Below are 20989 nucleotides of genomic sequence, written 5' to 3'. Positions count from 1 at the left end.
GTATATATATATATATATATATATATATATGTATATATAAATATGTATGTATATGCAGATTAAGAGATCAAGGAATAGTTTAACTGTCAAAGCTATGAAGGGAAGAATTTATGATCAAACAAGAGATAGAGAACATTATGCAATACAAAATGTATAATTTTGATTACATTAAATTAAAAAGTTTTTGCACAAAACCAATGCAGCCAAGATTAGAAAGAAAGCAGAAAGCTGCCCTTTTCCCTTGGCTTCCCGCCGGGTTGGCTTTGGGACTCACCTTTCGCTGCCGCCCTTCCTTCTCATGAAGTGAAGATGGCCACCAGTCTCCTGGTACATGAGAAGATCTGGTTTGACAAATTCAAGTACGATGATGCAGAAAGAAAGTTCTGTGAGCAGATGAATGGTCCTGTGCCTGTCTCTTCCCGACAGGAGAATGGCACCAGTGTGATCCTCCATGACATTGACAGAGCCAGGGAGAATATCCAGAAATCACTGGCTGAAAGTGCAAAGACCAGCTCTTCCAGTGGTCCCAGTGGGGACCATAGTGAGCTGGTCACCAGAATTTCCAATTTAGAGGCAGAGAACCAGAGCCTTCAGAGTGTAATTCAGGACCTACAGCTGACTATCTCCAAGCTTGAAATCCAGCTGTGTACCCTGGAGAAATGCTCCCCTTCCCACCGCTCTCTGGCTCCTCAGACTCAGCATGTATCCCCCATGCAGAAGGTGGAGTTACCCACCACATCACTCGCTAAGAAGGTAGCCACCCCAGCAGAGGACGATGAAGATGATGATATTGACTTGTTTGGTAGCGATGATGAGAAAGAAGACAAGGAGGCAGCCCACCTTTGGCAGTATGCAGAGAAGAAGGCCAAGAAGCCAGGGCTGACTGCAAAGTCTTCTATCCTCCTAGATGTCAAGCCTTGGGATGATGAGACAGACATGGCAAAGTTGGAGGAGTGCGTCCGCTCCATACAGCTGGATGGATTGGTCGGGGGAGGCTCCAAGTTGGTGCCTGTGGGGTATGGCATTCAGAAGCTGCAGATCCAGTGTGTGGTAGAGGATGACAAGGTAGGCACAGACATCCTGGAGGAGGAGATCACCAAGTTTGAAGATTATGTGCAGAGTGTTGACATTGCTACTTTCAACAAGATCTAAAAAAGGCCCCTGAATGTGTGTGAATCTGTAACCAAAATAAAGGCTGAGATTTGAGGTGCTTGGGCCTGTTCTGGACTGTGGTCTCTAAGGAGGGAGGGGTGGGAAGGGCAACTTCTGACCTTCCCTCTCATGGGGGTTGGGGAGGAAGAGCAGGGCCTTCGAGAGATGTTTCACCTGTATTTGGGGTGGTAGCCTCTCATGGCTAGTCCTCCAAGTCACTAACCAGACATCAGGATTCTCTACCCCACCAGGGCCCTGCAGTCCTGGACCAGGTTAGAGGCCATAGGGTGTGGAGCCTTAAAAGTGAATAAATGTAGAGAAATGGCCAAAAAAGAAAAAAAAAGCAGAAAGCTAGGAAATAATTTTTATAGCAAGTGTTTCTGATAAAAGCCTCATTTCTCAAATATATAGAGAACTGAGTCAAATTTATAAGAATATGTCATTCCCCAATTGATGAATGGTCAAAGGCTATGAACAGGCAGTTTTCAGATGAAGAAATTAAAGTTATCTATAGTCATATGAAAAAGTGCTCTAATTCACTATTGATTAGAGAAACACAAATTAAAACAATTCTGAGGTACCTATCAGATTGGCTAATATGACAGAAAAGTAAAACGATAAATGCTGGAGAAGATGTGGGAAAATTGGCACACTAATGAATTATTGGTAGAGTTATAAACTGATCCAACCCTTCTGGAAAGCAATTTGGAACTATGCCCAATCATACCCTTTGATCTAGCAGTACTATTACTATATCCCAGAGATAACACAAAAGAAAGGGAAAAAAGACCCATATGTACAAACTCTTTTTGTGGTGGCAAAGTTGGAAACTGAAGGCATGCCTATCAGTTGGGGAAGGCTGAACAAGTTGTGGTATATAAATGCAATGGAATACTATTGTGGTATAAGAAATGATGAGCAGGTGGATTTCAGAAAAACCTGCAAAGACTTGCATGAACTGATGCTGAGTGAGGGGAGCAGAACCACAAGAACATTATGCACAGTAACAGCCACAGAGTGTGTTGATCAACTATGTTATAGAGCTCTTAGCAAAGCAAGGTTCTGAGACAACTCCAAAAGACTCATGGCGGAAAAAGCTGTCCACATCCAGAGAAAGAACTTTGGAGCCTGAATGCAGATTGAAGCATACTACTTTCTCTTTTTTTGTTTGTTTGTTAATTTGTTTTCTTGTGACTTTTCCTTTTTGTTCTGATTCTTCTTTCACAACGTGACTAATGTGGAAATAGGTTTACATGACTGCACATGTATAGCCTATGTCAGATTGCTTGCCATCTTGAAATGGGGGGAGGGAAGAGAGGGAGGGAGAAAAAATTTGGATCTCAAAATCTTATTAAAAATGAATGTTGAAAACTATCTTTACATATAATTGGAAAAAACTAAAATGCTATTTACAAAAAAAATGAATAGAGGGCTATGTCGAGAGGTTCCCAGGGGACTTGCAGGGGGAGGAGGTGATATATGCAAAGGGGGGACTGAGAGGAGGGACATAGTGGAGTGGGGAGGGTGGACCTGTGGCCCATCCCCACACTGTCTCACCGCAGGGCAGACCAGGGTCCTTATCTGCAGCAGCAGCTTCCGTCCGCTACCACAGCCCTCATCTCTGCCTCCTGGCCCCCCGGGTTGCAGGGGCACTGGGCTGGAGAGACCCCTCCCCCTCCAGGCCCCGTCCTCCTCCTCCCCCAGGGGAGCTGGCCAGAGAGGCTGCTGCCCAGCAGAGCGAAGAGGGGGCCCAGCCCCCCAGGTGGAGAAGCCGGAAGTGATAAATAACTTCTCTCTGCCCAGCTGAGTGTGGCAGTCTTCTTGCTAGCTCCCAGGATAACTAACCAGCTGCTGCCCCCTCCTCTTCATCCCCAGCCAAAGCCCCCTACCATCTTCTTTCTAGAGTACTCTTCTAGAAACCCAAGCATATTTTCAGCCACCAATGGGAGACAAGGTTTGGAATGAGCTGGTTTCAGGGTGAAAAAAGGATCCCCTCAAGGTACTTGGAACACTTCCTAACTGTCTGACTCTGGGCAAGTCACTTAACCCCGTTTGCCTCAATTTCCTCATCTGTAAAATAAGCTGGAGAAGGAAACGACAAACTGCGTTGCCAAGAAAATCCCAAATGGGGTCACAAAGGGTCAGACATGACTGAAACGACTGAGTAACACCACCACTTGGGAGAAACGTGAACTCACAGGTCCTGAGTGTACCTAGCAGGCTGAGTAGATGAGAGGCCCCTCAGAGGTATCTGGAAGGCGAAGGCAGGGAGCATCACGGGATTGTTGGAAGTACACTGGTCTGGGCATTGCAAACTCTACTGGCTGGGATATACTTTCTAGCTGAATGACCCTGACTTCTAGCTTATCTTTCAGTTTCCTTAATGATAAAATGGGAATGTTAGAACTAGATTTTGAACTAGAGGAGACCCTTGGAGGACTAGTCCTATCCTTTCATCCTGCAGATGGGGAACCTGAAGCCTAATTGACAGTGGCAGAATTGGAACCTACATTCTCTGATTTCAAAGTCAGTGGTATTCACCTATATACATCCTTCACAGGCTAATGAGAGCAAAGGGCTTTGCAAACCTGAGAGTCCTATAGAAATAGGAGTTATTATTATGTAGGAGAGAAATAAAATGAATGGAAATGAGGGAAAGGGGGGGCGAGAAACACCTCCTCTAAATCCAGGGCATTTATTCATTCTTTTAAACTAGACATGTCACTGCAAGGAGAGAAAAGAGGTGTTGGGGAGCGTGCTGTGAGATCCCCACCCATTACCACAGGGCCCCTTGGGCCCTGCCCACCCAGAGCTGCCTCCTTTGGCCTAATCTTCAGCAAAAGACCCAGGAGAGGATGGCAGTAGCTGGTGAAGTGAAGGGGAACCATGGGACATGGACACAGAGGTTGGGGGCAGGGGAGGGAAGGACAGGCATTCAGTCACCAGATTCAGGTGAGGAAAAACTTCTGAAAACAACAGTCAGCAAGAGGCAGTGGGAGGTTCTGGAGGACTGTTGTGGGGAGGGAGATTTTTAGAGCAGATGAGAGTCACAGTGACCCAAAGGCTCAGGATCAGACCAACAGACGAGTCCTCAGCAAGCCAATTCCATAGGAAGTCCATCATGGTACCTGCGGAAGACATTCGGGCATTCCCTTGGGGACCACCTACTCAGAATCACCCACGGTCCAGAGGAGCTGAAAGGGCTGTTGGTCCCACCCCCTCATCTTGTCACTGAGTAAACTGAGGTCCAGAGAAGGGAAGGGACTTCCCCACAGCCTCTCTGGCATTTGTCATTTTCCAGTTTTGTCATCTTTTGGTGCCAATCTGATGGGTACAAGATGGAACCTCTGAGTTATTTTGATTTACATTCTCTTACCATTTGTTCCAGTTTCCTGTCATTTCCAGGTAGCCTCTCCCTCAGAAAATAAAAAGAGAGATATGAAAACACAGCCTCCAGGACTCTCTGCAGGAGATGCTGGTACTGCAGGTAAGATTGTGGAGTGGGGCAGCCTCCCACAAATGCCCATAGAGTGAAGAGCAAAGGCTCATCGTTTAAAGCCTGGACTACTCCTTGGATGAGTCTAGCAGAGATCCTTGGAAGGGATTTTTGGTCCTGGAAGGAAAGTGGACGAGGAAGGATGAGGATGGTTCTAAGCATGGTGTAGGGGATATGTCAAGAGCTGGCTTGACAAGGTCATAAGATAATAGATCTAAAAATGTTGGAGACCTCAGAGGCCTGGATCTAGTCCATCCCCTTCATCTTACAGATGAGGAAGCTGCCACCTGGAAAATGAAGTGTCTTGCTGAGGTTGGTCCCATGGGTATTTAGGGTCATCGGTGAAACTGAAATTCAGTCAGAGGACACACATTCATCCTCAATTATGTTCTGCCACAGAATGATCAGTTATGTGATCCTGGACAGCTCCCTCAGGTATAGAAGATGCCCAACAGGTGCCAACATCCATTGCTAGACATTTCTTATTGGGGATCCTCACCAAAGGAATCATGTCAGGTTGTACCCTTCAAAAATGGACCTGACATTGCCATTATGTTTGAAATTTTACAAAAACTTTATATATACTGTCTCATTTGATCTTCACAATGATAGGCAGTGGGGATTTATTGTCCCCATCTTACAGGTAAGGAAACTGAGGTATGTCAACTTGACTGAACCTCTTGGCCTGCAGAGGCCAGAGCCAAACAGAGCAGGCTCTGTGCAGAGATGAAGACAGTTTATTCTGTGCCAGCCTCCCCACCCCCCGGTGTGGACGAAGATCAATGCCTGGACCAATGGATACAACTGGGCTGTAACCTTGACAGCAACAATAAGGCAAGTTTGATTCACAGCAGGGCTTCATGACCAGAACATGGATGCGTCAGGTGCTTGTTCCAGCTCAGAGAACACCCCGTGCTAGCCAAAGCAACGCGATCATTACGGGAAACAATTCTGGGATTTTGCTGGGGCTGAGATCATCCAGAGGATGAATACAAAGGATTGTTGTTATGCCAAGCTCAGGGCACCCCTAGCTTGCTGGGCCTTAGCTCTGAAAACCGGCTGTCTCCTAATAGTATCTTGACAGGTATAAAGAGGTTAAGGACTCACCCATGCTCACAAAAGGCCCAATGTCAGAAGCAAGATCTGAACCCGGGTCCTTTCTGGGTCTGCTCCATGCTTCACTGTTCTTGGAAATGTAAGAGAAGCCTGATTCTTTTTTTTTTTTCTGGCAGCAGGAAACCCCCAGGCTGCCACAGGCTTAGACAGGAGAGTAGACTCAGAACTAGATTCTCACTGAAACATGCCTCAGAGCTGTTTTTATCTAATCTCAACCCTCCCCGGAGCTGGACTTTAGCAGGACAGGGGAGGAGGGAGCTGGTGTGATGCTATTAATGGCAATTGTGACTTCAGCAAGCACATTACCTGGAATGTGGGAAGCTGTGGTTATCACCCGGAATTCATCCCCTTCCCCTGCCACTGTGGACCTACTCAGCCTGCAGCATGCAGGGGGATGACAGGGTGTGGAGGGAAAGAGAGGAAGGAAGGAATGAAGGCCACACTCTCAGGGCTGATCCTGAGCCCACCCAGGAAACAACAGGAAGCTAGTTTTGTTTCCTTTCCTTTCTTCATTCACTCATACGTCTCTCTCAGATTCAGGGCCTTCCACACCACCCTACCAGTAAGGGTTTATTTTATTCCTTAATATTCTCCTAACCTGCAGGAGGGGTGCTCTCAATCCCATCACTCCCCCTTCCCCAGGCCCACATCACACCCTGTTCTCTCACCCAAGTTTTGGGCTGCCCCTTTGCTTGTAACAATAGCCACCTCTTCCCTTTTGCACCTGGTGAATTCCTACCCCCTTGAAAGCCTAAACTAAATGCCACCTCCTCCAAGAAACCTCCCCTGATCCACCAATCCATAGGATTAGGGCTCTAGAGTTGGAAGGGTTCTCAAAAATCATCTAATCCAACCCTCTTGTTTTAGAGACGGGAAAACTGAGTCCCAGCAAAGGTTAAGTCACTTGCCTGGGGTCACACAGGTTAGGTGGAAGAGACAGGATTTAAATCAGATCATCTGTTTCCAAATAGTTACCTCCAAGTCTTTGTCCACTGCAAAATTTCCCATCAGACTTCAATATTTTTTTGGTAAGATTTAATCTTTTGGTTTTTTATTTCTGAATGTATAACTCATTTGCCCAGAGCACCATTCACAAAGAAAAAGTAGGGAGGGGAAGGGGGAGAAGAATTCAGCAAAACTGGCCAACACACCAACCAAGCAAATCTGACACATATGTGACGTTCCATACCCAACCCTGGTAATTAAAATATATCGATGAGGGTGAAAGTGGAGAGTGTAAAAGATGGCTTGAAGCTTAACATCAAAAAAACCTAAGATCTTGGCAACTGGTCTCAAACTTCCTGTTATATAGAGGGAGAAGAAATGGACGTGGTATCAGTCTTAATATTCTTGGGCTCAAAGATCACTGCAGACATGAAATTAAAGGTGCGTGCTCCTTGGAAGGAAAGTTATGGCAAAGCAGGACAGCATACTAAAAGGCAGAGACATCACCTTGATGACAAAGGTCTATATAGTCAAAACCATGGTTTTTCCGGTAGCAAAGTATGGCTGTGAAAGCTGGACTCTAAGGAAAGGGGAGCACCCCAGAATTGATGCTTTTGAATTGTGATGCTGGAGAAGACTTTTGGGAGTCCCTTGGATGACAAGGAGTTCGAATCAGTCAACATTTAAAGAAATTAATCAGGCTATTGACTGGAAGGTCAAATACTGGAGATGAATCTTAAATACTTTGGTCAATAATGAGAAGACAGAACTCATTGGAAAAGACCCTGATATTGTGGAAGACTGAAGGCAAAAGGAAAAGGGAACTGCAGAGGACGAGATGGATGGATAATATCATGGAGACAACAGATGTGAACTTGGACAGACGCCTAGAGAAAGAGAAGGACGGAAGGGTCAGGAGTGCTGGGGTTCAGGGGTTCACCAAGTCAGATGGACGGAACACAGACAACAACGTCAGTACGTATCAATGGTTTCATTCTTTTATTTACTGGTGACTTTCTAGTGAGAGTGTTATAACAATAACTTGTTACAATAGCAGACATCATGTTACAACATTGGAAACAGTAACAGTTTAGCATGTCTAGGTCTGTTTTTTTCACTTCTGCATACTTGTAGGTGTCTCTCCTGGCGTTCCTGGCACCTTTCCTTCATGACTCTCAGTTTCATGAGGGCAGGCCTAGCGCTCTCAGCGTTTATTGCCTTGTACAGTGATTGTACCCTCACCCGTTAGCCTCTCACGCTGTGCCTGGCCCCAGTTACCTAATGCTCTAAGGCTGAGGAGCCTGAGGCTTCAAGGCCACGTGGGGTCCTCCAGGCCCTCATGTGCGGCCCTTTGACTGAACCCAAACTCCACAGAACAAACCTCCTTGATATAAGGATTTGCTCCATAAACCTTGGTCCAAAGGCTACACTCAAGGACCTCAAGGGCCCCATGTTGACTTCCAGGCCAGAGGTTTCCCACCTGCTCTGTCCCAACCCTTCCTCCTGGCTGAAGACTCCTGCCCTCTGTCTTATCCTTGGGGTTGCTTGATGACTTGTAGAGCATCCAAGGGGATGGAGCTGATGTACTGGCTCAGACTGCCCCCCAACAGGAGCCCTTCTCTCATCCTTCCCAATCAGTGGGATCTCAGAGCAGGCAGAAGATGCCATCCGGAGGTCAGCAGGAGATGTCTTTGGTAGGGCCCTGGGCACAGCTCAGAGGTGCGGCCCCTCACCCTCGGGGGTCAGCCCCAGGGGCCAGGCACAGAAAAGCTGGCATTCAGGACTGACAGGCTACTATGAAGTCATCCGTGTGTTGTGAAGCGGGCCTAGCCCAGAGTGGGCACTCAGTAAAGGCTGGTCTTGCGGACTGACCCACTGCCCAGGCTGGCATCAGTGACTGCTGGGACCCCACACCCTGGTCCCAGCACGGCCTCCCTGCCATGCTCTCTCCCCACCCTGGAAGCCAGCCTGGGATCTTCCGTCTCAGAGGTGGGAGCCCCAAGCAGGGTGGGGCGGGGGCGAGGGCCAAGGCTAAGGGGGGCAGTGGGGTGACTGCTGGAGGACAGGCCCTTCAGTGTCTGCAGACGGAGAGAGCCATGGGCTTGGAAGTCACTGCCCAGGGTGCCCGCCGTGCCCGCCGTGCCCAGGAAGGAGAGAGGGGGGCCTGGCTCCGAGCGGACTCCGGGAAGCTCTCCGGGCTAGCTCTGGACCACAGAGCGGCGAGCTGCTGTCCTGTGGCCCTGCCAGGCCATCGGTCCGGCCCACCGCATCACCCCCCAAGCCTCTGTCCTGGTGCCCCCCTTTCCCCCTGCCCGGCTGGGCATCCCGCAGGACACCCCGAGGACCGCGCCGGACTCTGCGCCCTCCTTTTGTCGGAGCCGGGGAAACTGAGGCCCGGAGAAGCCGGCCGCTGGACGCGGCGGGCCGTGCCGGGCGAGGTCGCCGGGAGGGCCGCCCTGCCCTCCTGGTGAGGCCCAGGCGGCATCCGGGCCCTGCCGGCACGTGGGGGGCGGCCTAGGCCTGGGGCGCCGGGCACCCGGGGGCGCTTCGTGAACGCCCCTCAGGGCCGGCGGATACAGTAGGCGCCACATGGTTGCGCGCCCGGAGCCGGGCTACCGCCCCTGGAGACAGAAACCGGGCTCCCGGCCAAAAGCCCGACACCAAAATAATTCGATGAGTAAGAATAAAATTCCCTCCCGGGAGGTTCCTGGCCGCCCCGCCCCGCGGCCCCCACTTCCCCTTTCCCTACGAGCCCGAGCCCCGCTCCAGGCTGAGTCACAGCCCGCCCGGCCCCAGCTCGGGGTAACTAGCCGGGCGGCCGGAGGCCCAGGGGCCCGCACTGCGCATGTCCGCGCGAGCCGCCGCCGCTCCGGCGACCTGGGCCCGGACTCCCCGGCGACGGGCGTGAGCCGGACGCGAGCCACGGCGCCATCGTGCGGCCGCGGGGAGACCTCCAGCCGGGGACGGGCCGTCGCTCGAGGAGCACGCGCAGACCCCCTGGGGCGGGGCGGGCGTCGCCCCACCTCTTTGCTGCCCCGCCCCTTCCCGCCCAACCCAAGCGCCGCGGGAGGGGGCGGGTGAGAACGCGCCTCAGCGGGAGGATCCGCCCCCGAGGCCCTCCCTCCCTCCCTCCCTCGCTCCCCCCTCCTCCGGCCGTACGGAAACCGGACGGAAGTGCGCCTCCCCCCCCCGGGTTCCCCCAGGGGCGGGCGAGAGGCGGAAGCGTTCCCTCCGTCAGCGCTCCCCTGCGGGGCCGGCGCCCGAGCGTTTGGGGTTCCGGGCCCCGGAGGAGTTTGACGTGGCCGGGCTCCGGGGAGGCGGGGCCGGGGGCGGGGCCGGGAGGAGCCGGGGCCGAGGCCGGGCCGGGCCGGGCGGGGGCGGGGGCAGAGACGCCGCGTCTGGGGCTGGATGGCAGGGGCCGCCCGGAGCCGCACGGTGAGTGGCCGGGCGGGGGGCACGCCGGCCCCGCGCCCCCGCCTGGATCCCCCGCCTGCCCCCCCTGATCGACCCTCCCCAAGAGAGGGGAGCTGGACTCCCGCCCCCACCGCCCCCCAAAGAGGGGAGCTGGACCCCCGCCCCCACCGCCCCCAAAGAGGGGAGCTGGACCCCCGCCCCCACCGCCCCCCAAAGAGAGGGGAGCTGGACTCCCCACCGCCCCCCAAAGAGAGGAGCTGGACCCCCGCCCCCACCGCCCCCAAAGAGAGGGGAGCTGGACTCCCCACCGCCCCCCAAAGAGAGGGGAGCTGGACTCCCCACCGCCCCCCAAAGAGAGGGGAGCTGGACCCCCGCCCCCACCGCCCCCAAAGAGAGGAGCTGGACCCCCGCCCCCACCGCCCCCAAAGAGAGGAGCTGGACCCCCGCCCCCACCACCCCCAAAGAGGGGAGCTGGACCCCCGCCCCCACCGCCCCGCAAAGAGAGGGGAGCTGGACCCCCACCCCCACCACCCCCAAAGAGGGGAGCTGGACCCCCGCCCCCACCGCCCCCAAAGAGAGGAGCTGGACCCCCGCCCCCACCGCCCCGCAAAGAGAGGGGAGCTGGACCCCCGCCCCCAAAGAGGGGAGCTGGACTCCCCACTGCCCCCCAAAGAGGGGAGCTGGACCCCCGCCCCCACCGCCCCCAAAGAGAGGAGCTGGACCCCCACCCCCACCGCCCCCAAAGAGGGGAGCTGGACTCCCCACTGCCCCCAAAGAGAGGAGCTGGACCCCTGCCCCCACCGCCCCCAAAGAGAGGGGAGCTGGACTCCCCACTGCCCCCCAAAGAGAGGAGCTGGACCCCCGCCCCCCCAAAGAGGGGAGCTGGACCCCCACCCCCACTGCCCCCCAAAGAGAGGAGCTGGATCCCCACCCCCCACTGCCCCCAAAGAGTGGAGAACTGAACCCCCCACCCTGCCCCCTCCAACCCACCCTCCTTAGCAGGGAGCTGAACCCTAACCCTTCTGACTGACCTCCCCCAAATCAGCTGCACCTCCTGCCCCTCCTCCAAGGGACCCCCCCAAATAGTGGGGAGCTGGATCTCCTTCCCCTGCTCTGCTCCTCCAACTGACCCCAAAATATCAGGGAGCAAGCCCCCCCTGGAGGGCACTGGCTCATTGCTCCATCCCCCTCCAGTATCTAAACTCTTCATTTTCCAGAGGAAACAGACCCAGACTTGGAAAAATACTCTTGTGACCTTGGACAAGTCACTTGACCGCTCTGATACTAGCTGACCACTCACCCTTTTATCTCCTATGGTCTGTCTCTTCTGGCAGTGCTCTCAGGCCCCTTCCAGCTTCAGACCTGGGATCTCAGCTTAGAACATAAGGATGGCAGGCCTGGCAGGAGTCCTAGTTTATTTAGAACCTTGATTACCGACTGAGTTGGGAAGGACCAAGTCCATCTGATTTCTTTTATACAAACTGAGGGGACTGGGTCTGTTTCAGTGGAGGAATTAATGCCCCTAGAGCTCCATCCTGGTCCCCTTTCCCAATCTCTATGCTGGCAGGTTGAGCCCCACAGCCTGAAGACCCAGGCAAGCTTGGGATGGAATCCTGGCTGTCTTACTCCCAGACCCTTGTAGGGTGCCTGGGACCTTGCTCTGGGGCGGTCTGGGTTCATTTGGGTTATAGTATAAGTTATGACATGGGATTGGGAAGAGGGAGCAAAGAAAAGTTTGGTAGCAGGAAACCTCCCAAACAACAGAAAGTCCCAGAGTGGAACGGGCAGCCTCCGGTGGTCATGGGCAGCCCTCTCCCCTCACTGCTGCTGTTCAGCCAAGGCTGGACCCATCACTTGTTTGGAATGTTCTAGAAGGGATTCTTGTTCAGGGACGGAATGGACTGGACCCGAGAAGAGGTCCCGTCCTGCTGTGAGATGCTGTCTGTGATTTCTGTGGGTGTAGAAGCCCAGCCTCCTCACGCTGTCTGCTTGGACCCAGTCTTTCCTCCCGACCCATCCTATGAGTAAAATGTCCCTGAGTCTCCGCTTGACTGATGATGCAGACGGAGCATCTGTGCATCCCATTAGCTCTCTGTGCTGTGGCCACGTTCCATGGGCAGACGTGGGCAGAATGGGACAGTGGCTGGGCTGACTCCCTGCTTTAGGCTCTGATTCTAGGTGGGCTCTTGCTGTTCCCTTGGAAACTGGTTCCTGGGGACTTCTCTCCTTCTCCTCCTGAGCTGGCAGCGCCTGAAGTCCTAACCACACTAGGGAGGTGGAGGGAAACTGAGGGCCAGAGAAGGGAAATAAGCAGCTTAGAGACAGTGCTCTAAGGGAGAGCTGGCATTCAGTCTGAGCTCGACACCTCTGTTGTTTGACGCATTGCCATGCCTCAGAGGTGATTCAGTGGAAAGACAGCTGACTTTGCAGTCAGAGGACCTGGCCTTGAAAAGCCTGGCTCTACCGCCCAGCTTCCTTATCTGTAAAGAGAGGGTTGGATAGGGTGGTCTCTGAGGGCTCTCCCAGCCCCGATGCCGTGTGAGGCTTCCCATTCTCCCTGTCTCCATGTGTCCAGGCATGTCCTGTCCTGGCAGATGGAGCCTTGCCTTCCTATCCTTCCCTCCCTGGCACTGCCCCCTCTCCTTGGTTGGGGGGGGGAGGGAGAGGAGGAGGAGGTGTACTCATTGTCTTTTTCCTATCTGCTGGACTCTCCTGGCCTTCAGGGAATGTATCTCTGCTCAGTAGAGTCCTGTCGGGCTGGGCCCTGCCCCCTGGCAGCAGGAGGCACCCTGTTGGGCGGGTGTTCAGAGCCCAGTCTGGGCCTCACCCTTTCATTAGGAAAGCTTGGCCTCAGGGCCACAGAGCTGTGTGGCGCTCAAAGGAAGGAAAGGGTCCCTGTCTGGAAGGCCCACCTTCTAGGGAGCCCATGGGTCCCAGGGCAGTGAGCTTAGGCAGAGGAGGCAGGGCTGGAGTCCCCCTTCAGTCCCCCAGATAGAACACCTTGGCGTCTGCTTGGAGCAGGTGCCCTTGCCTTGGGGTACACAGAATTCATTGCGGTCTCTTCTCTCTTTTCAGCACGTGATTCGCCTGGATGCCCCTGTGCTGGTATTGGCATGACGGGGCAAAGCCTCCTCTTTCTCACCACCCTGGCCCTGGGGCTTGTTGGGGTGGCCTGGGGGGCCCAGCCAGCCCGGGGGGCAGCAGCGGCAGCTTGTCGTCTGGACGACAAGGAGAGCGAATCCTGGGGGGCCCTGCTGAGTGCAGAGCGGCTCGACGCCTGGATTTGCTCCCTCGCTGGCTCGCTGATGGTGGGGCTCAGCGGGGTCTTCCCTCTACTGGTCATTCCCCTGGAGACAGGAGCTGCCCTCCGCTCTGAAGGCAGGTTTCCCAGCCCTCTTCCTTCCAGGCTCAGGCTCCTGGGGCGTCAGCCCGGGTCCTCACTTCTCTGCTGGGAGGGATTAGGTGAATTCTGGAATGCTCCCATCTTAGATGGTCTCTTGGAACTGCAGAGTTATGTGTGCATTTTCTGACAAACGTAGCCAGCATTTATATAGCGCTCCTCAGGGCAGGGGGCTCCTCAGGTGTTCCTGTCATCCCTGTTTGACAGATGAGAAAACTGAGGCAGACAAAAGTGACTGGCCCAGGATCATCCAGCCACTGACTGTCTGAAGTTGGATTATGAGGTTGCTTGGGAGCTGGCTGCCGCGTAGGTGCCAAAAGCCCCCTTGGGCCCAGTGCGGCACCTTGGTCTTCAGCAGTTTAGGTGCTCTGGGGAAGATAAAAGAGAGAGCCTGGGCCTGGTTTACATCTGATTTAGAAATCTGGGAGATTTCCCGCAATACAATAGACAAACATTGAGCCCCTCTGGTATATAGGGCTCTCTATCAGGTGTCAGGTTAGGAGGCCAAAATGAGACTCCCACTGCTCAGAAACATAAGAGGCCTGAGAGGCTGCCACCTGTGTTCCCCCACGCATGGAAGACTGGCATTTCAGCTGATCCCACTGCCATCAGCAGGAGATGGCAAGGTCCTCGTGTGGGAGGTGGCACCCAAGCAGTGCTTGGAAGGAAGCCAGGGATTCCTAGTGCTCCATCACCTGTCCCAGGAGGACCAGAGAGTCCGACCGGGGGCCCCCTAGGCAGCTTACCCCGTCTGGAAGGCATCCAGGATGGTGAGGGCCTTGGAACATGAGGGCAGTAATTGGGGAAGTTTGATGTGGGTAAAAGAACCCTTTGGGAGAGGATGAGAATGGTATTGAGGCTGTCACAGAGGAGACAACTCAGCCTCGTTCCGCTAGGGCGCAGTGGGTGGAACCCCCCGCAGTGGGGGGCAGTGTACAGAAGCAGGTATCAGCCAGGTATGAGAGCTCCCCCCAAAATGGAAAGCTCTGGGCAGGAGCCCCACAGCATCATTGTTGCCCTCTGGACCATATGGGTGGGGGCATTCTTTGTCTAGCTCCTGTTTGGCCTCTGAGGGCCAGCCCAACTCTGAGAGTGTGTGATTTGGGGATCCCCAGGACAGTACATTAGAGCCAGGTTCAGGCTGGCCCAAAGAATCGGGCCTATTTATTCCCTCTGGACCTGACCCAGGCCTCCTGTCTGCCTTTCAGCTGGATCCCAGCGCCTAAAGCAGCTACTGAGTTTTGCCCTGGGAGGGCTCCTGGGGAATGTGTTTCTGCACCTGCTCCCAGAAGCCTGGGCCTACACCTGTAGCGCCACTACTGGTAAGGATCATTTAGGGGCTGCTCCGAAGGCATGAAAAGTAGGCCCCCTGGACTCTGCTGCTTGTCCAGTGTCCTAGGCAGGAGGAAGGCTCCCAGACCGCTTAGCCTTCTGCCAGGAATGTTCAGGGATGTAAGAGCACACAGGGTACAGAAGGCAAGAGTAGATCATTGGGGGTTCTAGGCATCTGGTGTAGGACTTGCCCATAGAGCAGGGGTGCAGGCCTAGTGCCCTGCCCTCTGGGCATGTGGCCTGCATGGTTCCCCATCACAGACCGCCTCTTCTCTGGCCGGCTCTGACATCCCTTAATTTGCAGGCAGGGGAGGGCAGAGCCTTCAACAGCAGCAGCTCCTGGGGCTTTGGGTCATCACCGGCTTTTTGACCTTCCTGGGGCTGGAGAAGATGTTCCTAGACAGCAGAGAGAAGGATCACCCTAGCCAGGTGAGCCCTGTGCGGAGGGCACAGAAGCCTGGGCCCCAGCTCAGCAGTACACCGCCTATTACCCCCTAGGTCTCTACCCTCCTCATACCCTCAGGCATCCAACTGCTGAAGCCCTGGAAGCCCTGAACAAAGGGGTGCCCCTCCCTGTTCTCACTCTGTCCCCCAGCCGTGTTCCTGAGGAGGGCAGGAAGCTCTACAGCAGCATCCCCAGCTGGAGAAGCTGGAGTCGGAGAATGCCCCTGGCCTGGTCTCCTGGAGTCACCCTCTCTAGGACAGCTAGGGCCCGGTGGGAGGAAGGGGCTTGGGGACATCCAGCTTTTCAGGGACCAGCAGAGGATGGCTGGAGTAAGAGGCACCTCTTCTCTGTCTCTGTCTCTCTTAGTGGGGGTGGGGGGTGTCTAACGGCCACTTCTCCCTCACTCTCCTGGACTCAGGCCCCCATCAAAGACCCGGCTGCTGCCGTGTGCAATGGAGGCCGCTGCCTGGCCCTGCCGGCTGCAGTAGCAGGCCTGAGCGTTGAGGTCCAGAAAATCAAAGTGAGTGGCCTGATCGCGGCCCCCCTCCCTCGGCCCCAGGGTGCTCCCTCCACAACTACCCTCAGCTGGGCTCAGCCTCCCTTCGCCTCTCTTTCCCACCCTCCAGATCAGTGGTTATCTCAATCTGCTGGCAAACACCATCGACAACTTTACTCATGGGCTGGCTGTAGCTGCCAGCTTCCTGGTGAGCAAGAAGGTGAGTGCCCCAAGCCCAGGGAGGGGGTCTGGCTGTCCCCCGGACACATCCTGGGAGGGGCAGGGGACCAAGGGCTGAGCTCCCCCCTCACACACTCCCTTCTCTGGGCAGATTGGGCTTCTCACTACTATGGCCATCCTTCTCCACGAGATCCCTCATGAGGTGAGTGCCACCCCCAGAGGAGGGGAAAGTCAGGGCTGACGTGGCAGGGGGTGAGGAGGAGCGTGGGGCAGGCACTCTGGGAAGTACTGAGGACAGAAGAACAAAAACATTGGCACCGTCCCTGGTCAGTCAGGCCAAACATTTATTAAGCACCTACTGTGTGCTGGGCACCTATGAGACAAGGAACAGAACAGTCCCTGCCCTCACAGGGCTTTTATTCTAATGGGAGAGACAACAAGGATGTGAAAAGTGTGTAGAGAGTAAATAATCTAGAGGAGGAGGGCAGATGGTGATGCTTGATCTTGAAGGAAGGTGGGGAGGAGGCAACTGCCAGCGCGAAGGCATGGAGGACATTAGGTGATGGGTGGGCAGAGGAGCTCCCATCTGGGTGGGAGCAAGGAAGGGGCTTCACTAGCCCTGGGGAGGTTGGCAACAATGCAGACGAAGATGCTGGCTTTCTCCAAGTGTTGGGGAATATCCTGACTCTGGCCTCGGTGTGAGGGCTCTAAACCCAGGCCCTTCTAGCCCTGCTCCTGAGGATTGGGTGGAGAACCGTCAGTCACTAAACGTTTACGAAGTGCCTACTTCCCACATGTTAAGCATGGGGATATAGAGAGGCCCAAATGCTGGTGCCACAGCTCATGAGAGCAGCCAGGTGTGGGGCAGAGTCCCCAGAGCCTCATGCAGGTGAGCGTCCTTCTCAGACGTAGCTGACTGGTCGGTGCAGCTTGCTGGGTCCAAGGGGTCCCGTCTAAGCCAGGCTGGGCCTTCTCCTCAGGTAGGCGACTTTGCAATCCTGCTCCGGGCTGGCTTTGACCGATGGAGTGCTGCCAAGCTGCAGCTTTGGACAGCGCTGGGGGGCATCCTGGGTGCATGCTTTGCCATCTGCGCCCAGTCACCCAAGGGAGCAGGTAGGGAGCCAAGGCATGGAGGACCTGAGTGGGAACTCCTGGCCAAGAGCATGTTTGTCCCATCCAGGCCCAGGGGGACTCATCTACTCAATCTGGCCCCTCCCCAAGCCCAGCCATTCCCAGAAGCCTGTGGCCAGTCAGGTAGCCTTGGCTTCACTCTTCACCACTCTTCACTTCCACTCTTCACTTCCACTCTGCAGGGGAGACCGTTGCCTGGATCCTCCCCTTCACTTCAGGGGGCTTTCTCTACATTGCTTTGGTCAACGTACTGCCAGACCTCCTGGAGGAAGAGGACCCTTGGTGAGTGACGCAGGCCTGCCCTCAGACAGCTCATGTTCTCTGGTGTCTGTGGAGAAGGACACACCGGGACTGGGCAGGGCCCAGCGACTCTCCATGCTGGGAAGGCCCTTAGTCCATGTCAGGTCTTAGGCCTATAACTGCCTCTTCTCACACGCACCACTACAGACATCAGCCCCATGCCTCACTTGTCTGTATCCTGCCACGTCTCTCAGCCCAGGCTCGTGCCTGCAGCTGCAGGGGACCGAGTGTCCTGGGAGGTGGGGGCCTGGTGTGTCCTGGGAGGCGGGGGCCTGGTGCCCACAGCGGCAGGGGCTGGGTGTCCTGGGAGATGGGGCCTAGTGTGTCTTGGGAGGTGGGGGCCTGGTGCCCATAGCAGTTGGGGCTGGGTGTCCTGGGAGGTGGGGGCCTGGTGTGTCCTGGGAGGCGGGGGCCTGGTGCCCACAGCGGCAGGGGCTGGGTGTCCTGGGAGATGGGGCCTAGTGTGTCTTGGGAGGTGGGGGCCTGGTGCCCATAGCAGTTGGGGCTGGGTGTCCTGGGAGGTGGGGGCCTGGTGTGTCCTGGGAGGCGGGGGCCTGGTGCCCACAGCGGCAGGGGCTGGGTGTCCTGGGAGATGGGGCCTAGTGTGTCTTGGGAGGTGGGGGCCTGGTGCCCATAGCAGTTGGGGCTGGGTGTCCTGGGAGGCGGGGGCCTGGTGTGTCCTGGGAGGCGGGGGCCTGGTACCCACAGCGGCAGGGGCTGGGTGTCCTGGGAGGTGGGGACTTGGTGCCCACAGTGGTGGGGGCTGGGTGTCCTAGGAGGTGGGGGCCTGGTGTGTCCTGGGCAGGGGGGCCTGGTACCCACAGCAGTGGGGGCTAGGTGTCCTGGGCAGGGGGGCGGCCCCTGAGCAGAGGCCTCTCCCCACAGGAACTCCTTACAGCAGGTGCTCTTGCTGTTCACGGGCATCGTGATGATGGTACTGTTCTCTCTCCTGGCTGAGTGACATCCCTGTGGATCCCCTCAGCGCGTCCAGCAATAAGACTCGTTTCAGTCCTGTGCTTGTGTGTGTGCTTGGGTGACAGCGTGCCTGGGAGGGGTGCATGATTGCCTGGGTGTGCAAACTCCCTGAGGCTGGTGCCTCTGGACCTCACGCTGGCAGCCAGCTCTCACTTGGGAAAAAAAAAACTTTGAGGAGCAGCAGCGTGCGTGTGTGTTGTTGTTGTGTGTGTGTGTGTGTGTGTGTGTGTGGCCTTGGGGAGGGGCCCAAGAGGACAGCTGGGACTTAGAGTTCCTGAGGTGAACTCAGGCTTGGAGAAAGTGGGCAGGGGGGTCCAAGGGATTCGGGCTGTGCCCCTGGCTTCTTCCCTCCCTTGGGGCACAGTGGAAGGGATGCAATACCCACAGGAAAGTACCAAGTCAGGGGTGCTCTCAGTCCCACTCGCCTTGACTCCCCTGTGCCACCTGGGAGCCGAGGAGCAGGCGGACGGCATTCCTGGGCTCCTGCCCGCACTGCCCAGCGGGAGCCCCAGTCTGCCCGACTCTCCGCTCCTGCTACCAAAGGAAGCATTTACTCAGCACCAAGTGCTGGAGAGAGCCAGTCCCCACCCAACTCCCGGCTCCTCCTCTAGCTGGGGACCAGGACCTTCTAGTGGCTTCATCTGAGGGCGGGGAGGCTGCTGGGAGGATGCGCTCAGCGCCCAGGAATGTACTTGCTGCCCCCATGGGGGGCAGCCGCCTGGGCCAGAGGCCCTGCTTCAGGCTTAGGTCTGGAGCCTGGCTGCCCCCCAGTGGACAATCTTAGAAGTGGCTGCGCAGACGTCTTCTGTTTGGTTTTACAACGGGCCTGCTGCAGCTGAAAAATGTACCATTTCCTATTCCATAGATGAGATGCAAATAAATCTTATTTTATCCTGAAACTGGCCTCTTCTGCACTGGGGACCCCAGCCCCCCACTAGGATGGTGGGAGGAAAGGGGGCTCCCCCTTCCCGCGTATGCCCCATTTATTCTCAAGCATTTTCACCAAGGGTCCGTGCAGCCCTGGGCATAGATAGAGCACCAGGTCAGGAGTCCCTTAGCCGTTTTCACAGCCTCATCTGTGAAATGGGACAAGTACACCTCCTTCCCAGTGGGATGTGAGGCCCCAAAGTGTTCTGGGGTAAAACTCGAGACAGGGAGTTAGTCCCTGCCCTGGATGGAGGAGAATGCAGGCTTGCTGAAAGCTGCTGGGCACCTGCAGCCACCCCAAGACTGTCGGGTTCCTAACCTGGAGCCCATGGGTCTGAGAACTCAGATGGGAAGAGAAGGCATTGCTCCTTCAGCATAATGGGCTTCCCTAGTAACCCCATGGCTTTGGTGCATTTAAAAATGATCTTCTAGATGGGAAAACAGCCTCACGGCAGTTAAGTGATATGCTCATGTCAGGGGTGGGGAACCTGCGGCCTCAAGGCCACATGTGGCCCTCTAGGTCCTCAAGCACAGCCCTTTGGTGCAATCCAAACTTCACAAACCAAATCCTCTCACAAGAACCTTCCATCAGAGGGATGCTGCCCACCTCCTGACAGGTGACTGACTCAGGGCAGCCCGAAATGTCCTTTTACACCTGGCAAAGGCAGAACTTCTTTTGTTTGCTTGCACTTGTTACAGGAGCTTTTTTTTTTTTCTTTTTTTCCAATGGGAGAAGGCAGAAAAGGATTTTCATTCATCAAAAAGTAGAAATTAAATTTTAAAAGACAAATGAACTGAAAGTAGAGCCAAGAAAACAGTACTGTCCATGGAGAGCAAGGAAAACTAGAAACAACGAATAAAGACCCGCTTCGCTCCCGCAAGATGGGGCGCGCTTCTCCCCACTCCTTCCCGGGGGAGGAACTTGGCCTCCACCTCCGATCTCTGCCGTTGAAGGGAAACACCCAGCTGACTTTTTGTCAAAAATAATTCTGTTACATGAGACTGGGGGAGAAGGAATTTAGGTATTGTAAAAGCAAAGTGTATCAAGAAAAATGTTTAAAATGCCACGTTGGACAGAGATCATGCCACCGTCCCGTATGTTGTGTTGTATGTGTTCTTACAAAAGCAGGTTGTACAGTTCTCCATTTCAGGTACAGTCAGTCCTTTGATCTGTTTCTTTGTAGAGGGTAATGTTTGTTTTACGTGGTGTTTAGATTCCGAATTAATCTTTTACGTGATTTCAGTGTTACATGGAAGTGGATTTATCACTGCTCTGCCCAGCCCAGGGGGCAGTACGAGGAACAAGGGGCAAAGCTGCGGTCAGATTTGGGGCTGAAGGCAGGTAAACATGAAGACATGTCCCCAACTGGTATGTGCATGCATGTGCATGCGTGGCTTTATCTGGGATGGCGTTTGGATTAGTTGACTGACCTGCGCAGGTCTTTTCAATTCTGAGGTTCCGTGATCAGTGCTTCTTTCCCTCCCTCCTCCCTCTCCCCAAATGCCTTGCACTGAGCTGGGCTCATAGGACATTCGGTAATAAAACGCTGTGAAGATCAGAGCAGGTATTTGCGAAGGGCTTTAGAACCTTTAAAGTGCTCTAGAAATGCCTTCATCACCATCATCAGGGCAACGAGTCTCCCTGGTAGTTCTCCAGGCTGCTTCGCCTCTGCCCTGACT

The 20989-nt window shown here is 55.0% G+C and overlaps 2 protein-coding genes across 5 annotated transcripts; both read left to right on the top strand.

Moving 5' to 3' along the window:
• Nucleotides 1-275: 275 nt before the first annotated feature.
• Nucleotides 276-1206, top strand: LOC140509740 (elongation factor 1-delta-like). The gene has a single exon (XM_072617597.1). The coding sequence runs from the start codon at nucleotides 310-312 to the stop codon at nucleotides 1150-1152; it is 843 nt and encodes a 280-aa protein (XP_072473698.1). The 5' UTR covers nucleotides 276-309; the 3' UTR covers nucleotides 1153-1206.
• Nucleotides 1207-6235: 5029 nt separating this feature from the next.
• Nucleotides 6236-19281, top strand: SLC39A13 (solute carrier family 39 member 13). 4 transcript variants are annotated; one of them, XM_072617592.1, is made up of 10 exons: nucleotides 6236-6326; nucleotides 13199-13501; nucleotides 14732-14845; nucleotides 15160-15284; nucleotides 15719-15820; nucleotides 15927-16016; nucleotides 16128-16178; nucleotides 16957-17089; nucleotides 17290-17389; nucleotides 18293-19281. In XM_072617592.1, exons 2-10 carry the CDS (start codon nucleotides 13237-13239, stop codon nucleotides 18366-18368), a joined length of 1056 nt encoding a protein of 351 aa, XP_072473693.1. In that variant the 5' UTR covers nucleotides 6236-6326; nucleotides 13199-13236; the 3' UTR covers nucleotides 18369-19281. The 4 variants fall into 4 exon arrangements, with proteins under 4 accessions (XP_072473693.1, XP_072473694.1, XP_072473691.1 ...); XM_072617590.1 differs by lacking the exon at nucleotides 6236-6326 and adding an exon at nucleotides 8571-8698; XM_072617591.1 differs by lacking the exon at nucleotides 6236-6326 and adding an exon at nucleotides 10041-10144.
• The last annotated feature ends 1708 nt before the right edge of the window (nucleotides 19282-20989 follow it).

This window comes from Notamacropus eugenii, chromosome 6 (assembly GCF_028372415.1).
Source record: "Notamacropus eugenii isolate mMacEug1 chromosome 6, mMacEug1.pri_v2, whole genome shotgun sequence".
In the NCBI taxonomy this organism is placed as follows: Eukaryota; Metazoa; Chordata; class Mammalia; order Diprotodontia; family Macropodidae; genus Notamacropus; species Notamacropus eugenii.
The sequence above is the reverse complement of the archived record's forward strand: the minus strand, read 5'-3'. Positions and strand labels throughout refer to the sequence as shown.

Coding starts and splice junctions, on each gene's coding strand:
- SLC39A13 (XM_072617590.1), top strand. CDS start 8,650: ATGCTCTCTCCCCACCCTGGAAGCCAGCCTGGGATCTTCCGTCTCAGA. Junction 14,846..15,159: donor CACCTGTAGCGCCACTACTG/GTAAGGATCATT, acceptor CTTAATTTGCAG/GCAGGGGAGGGCAGAGCCTT. Junction 15,285..15,718: donor AGAAGGATCACCCTAGCCAG/GTGAGCCCTGTG, acceptor TCCTGGACTCAG/GCCCCCATCAAAGACCCGGC.
- LOC140509740 (XM_072617597.1), top strand. CDS start 310: ATGGCCACCAGTCTCCTGGTACATGAGAAGATCTGGTTTGACAAATTC.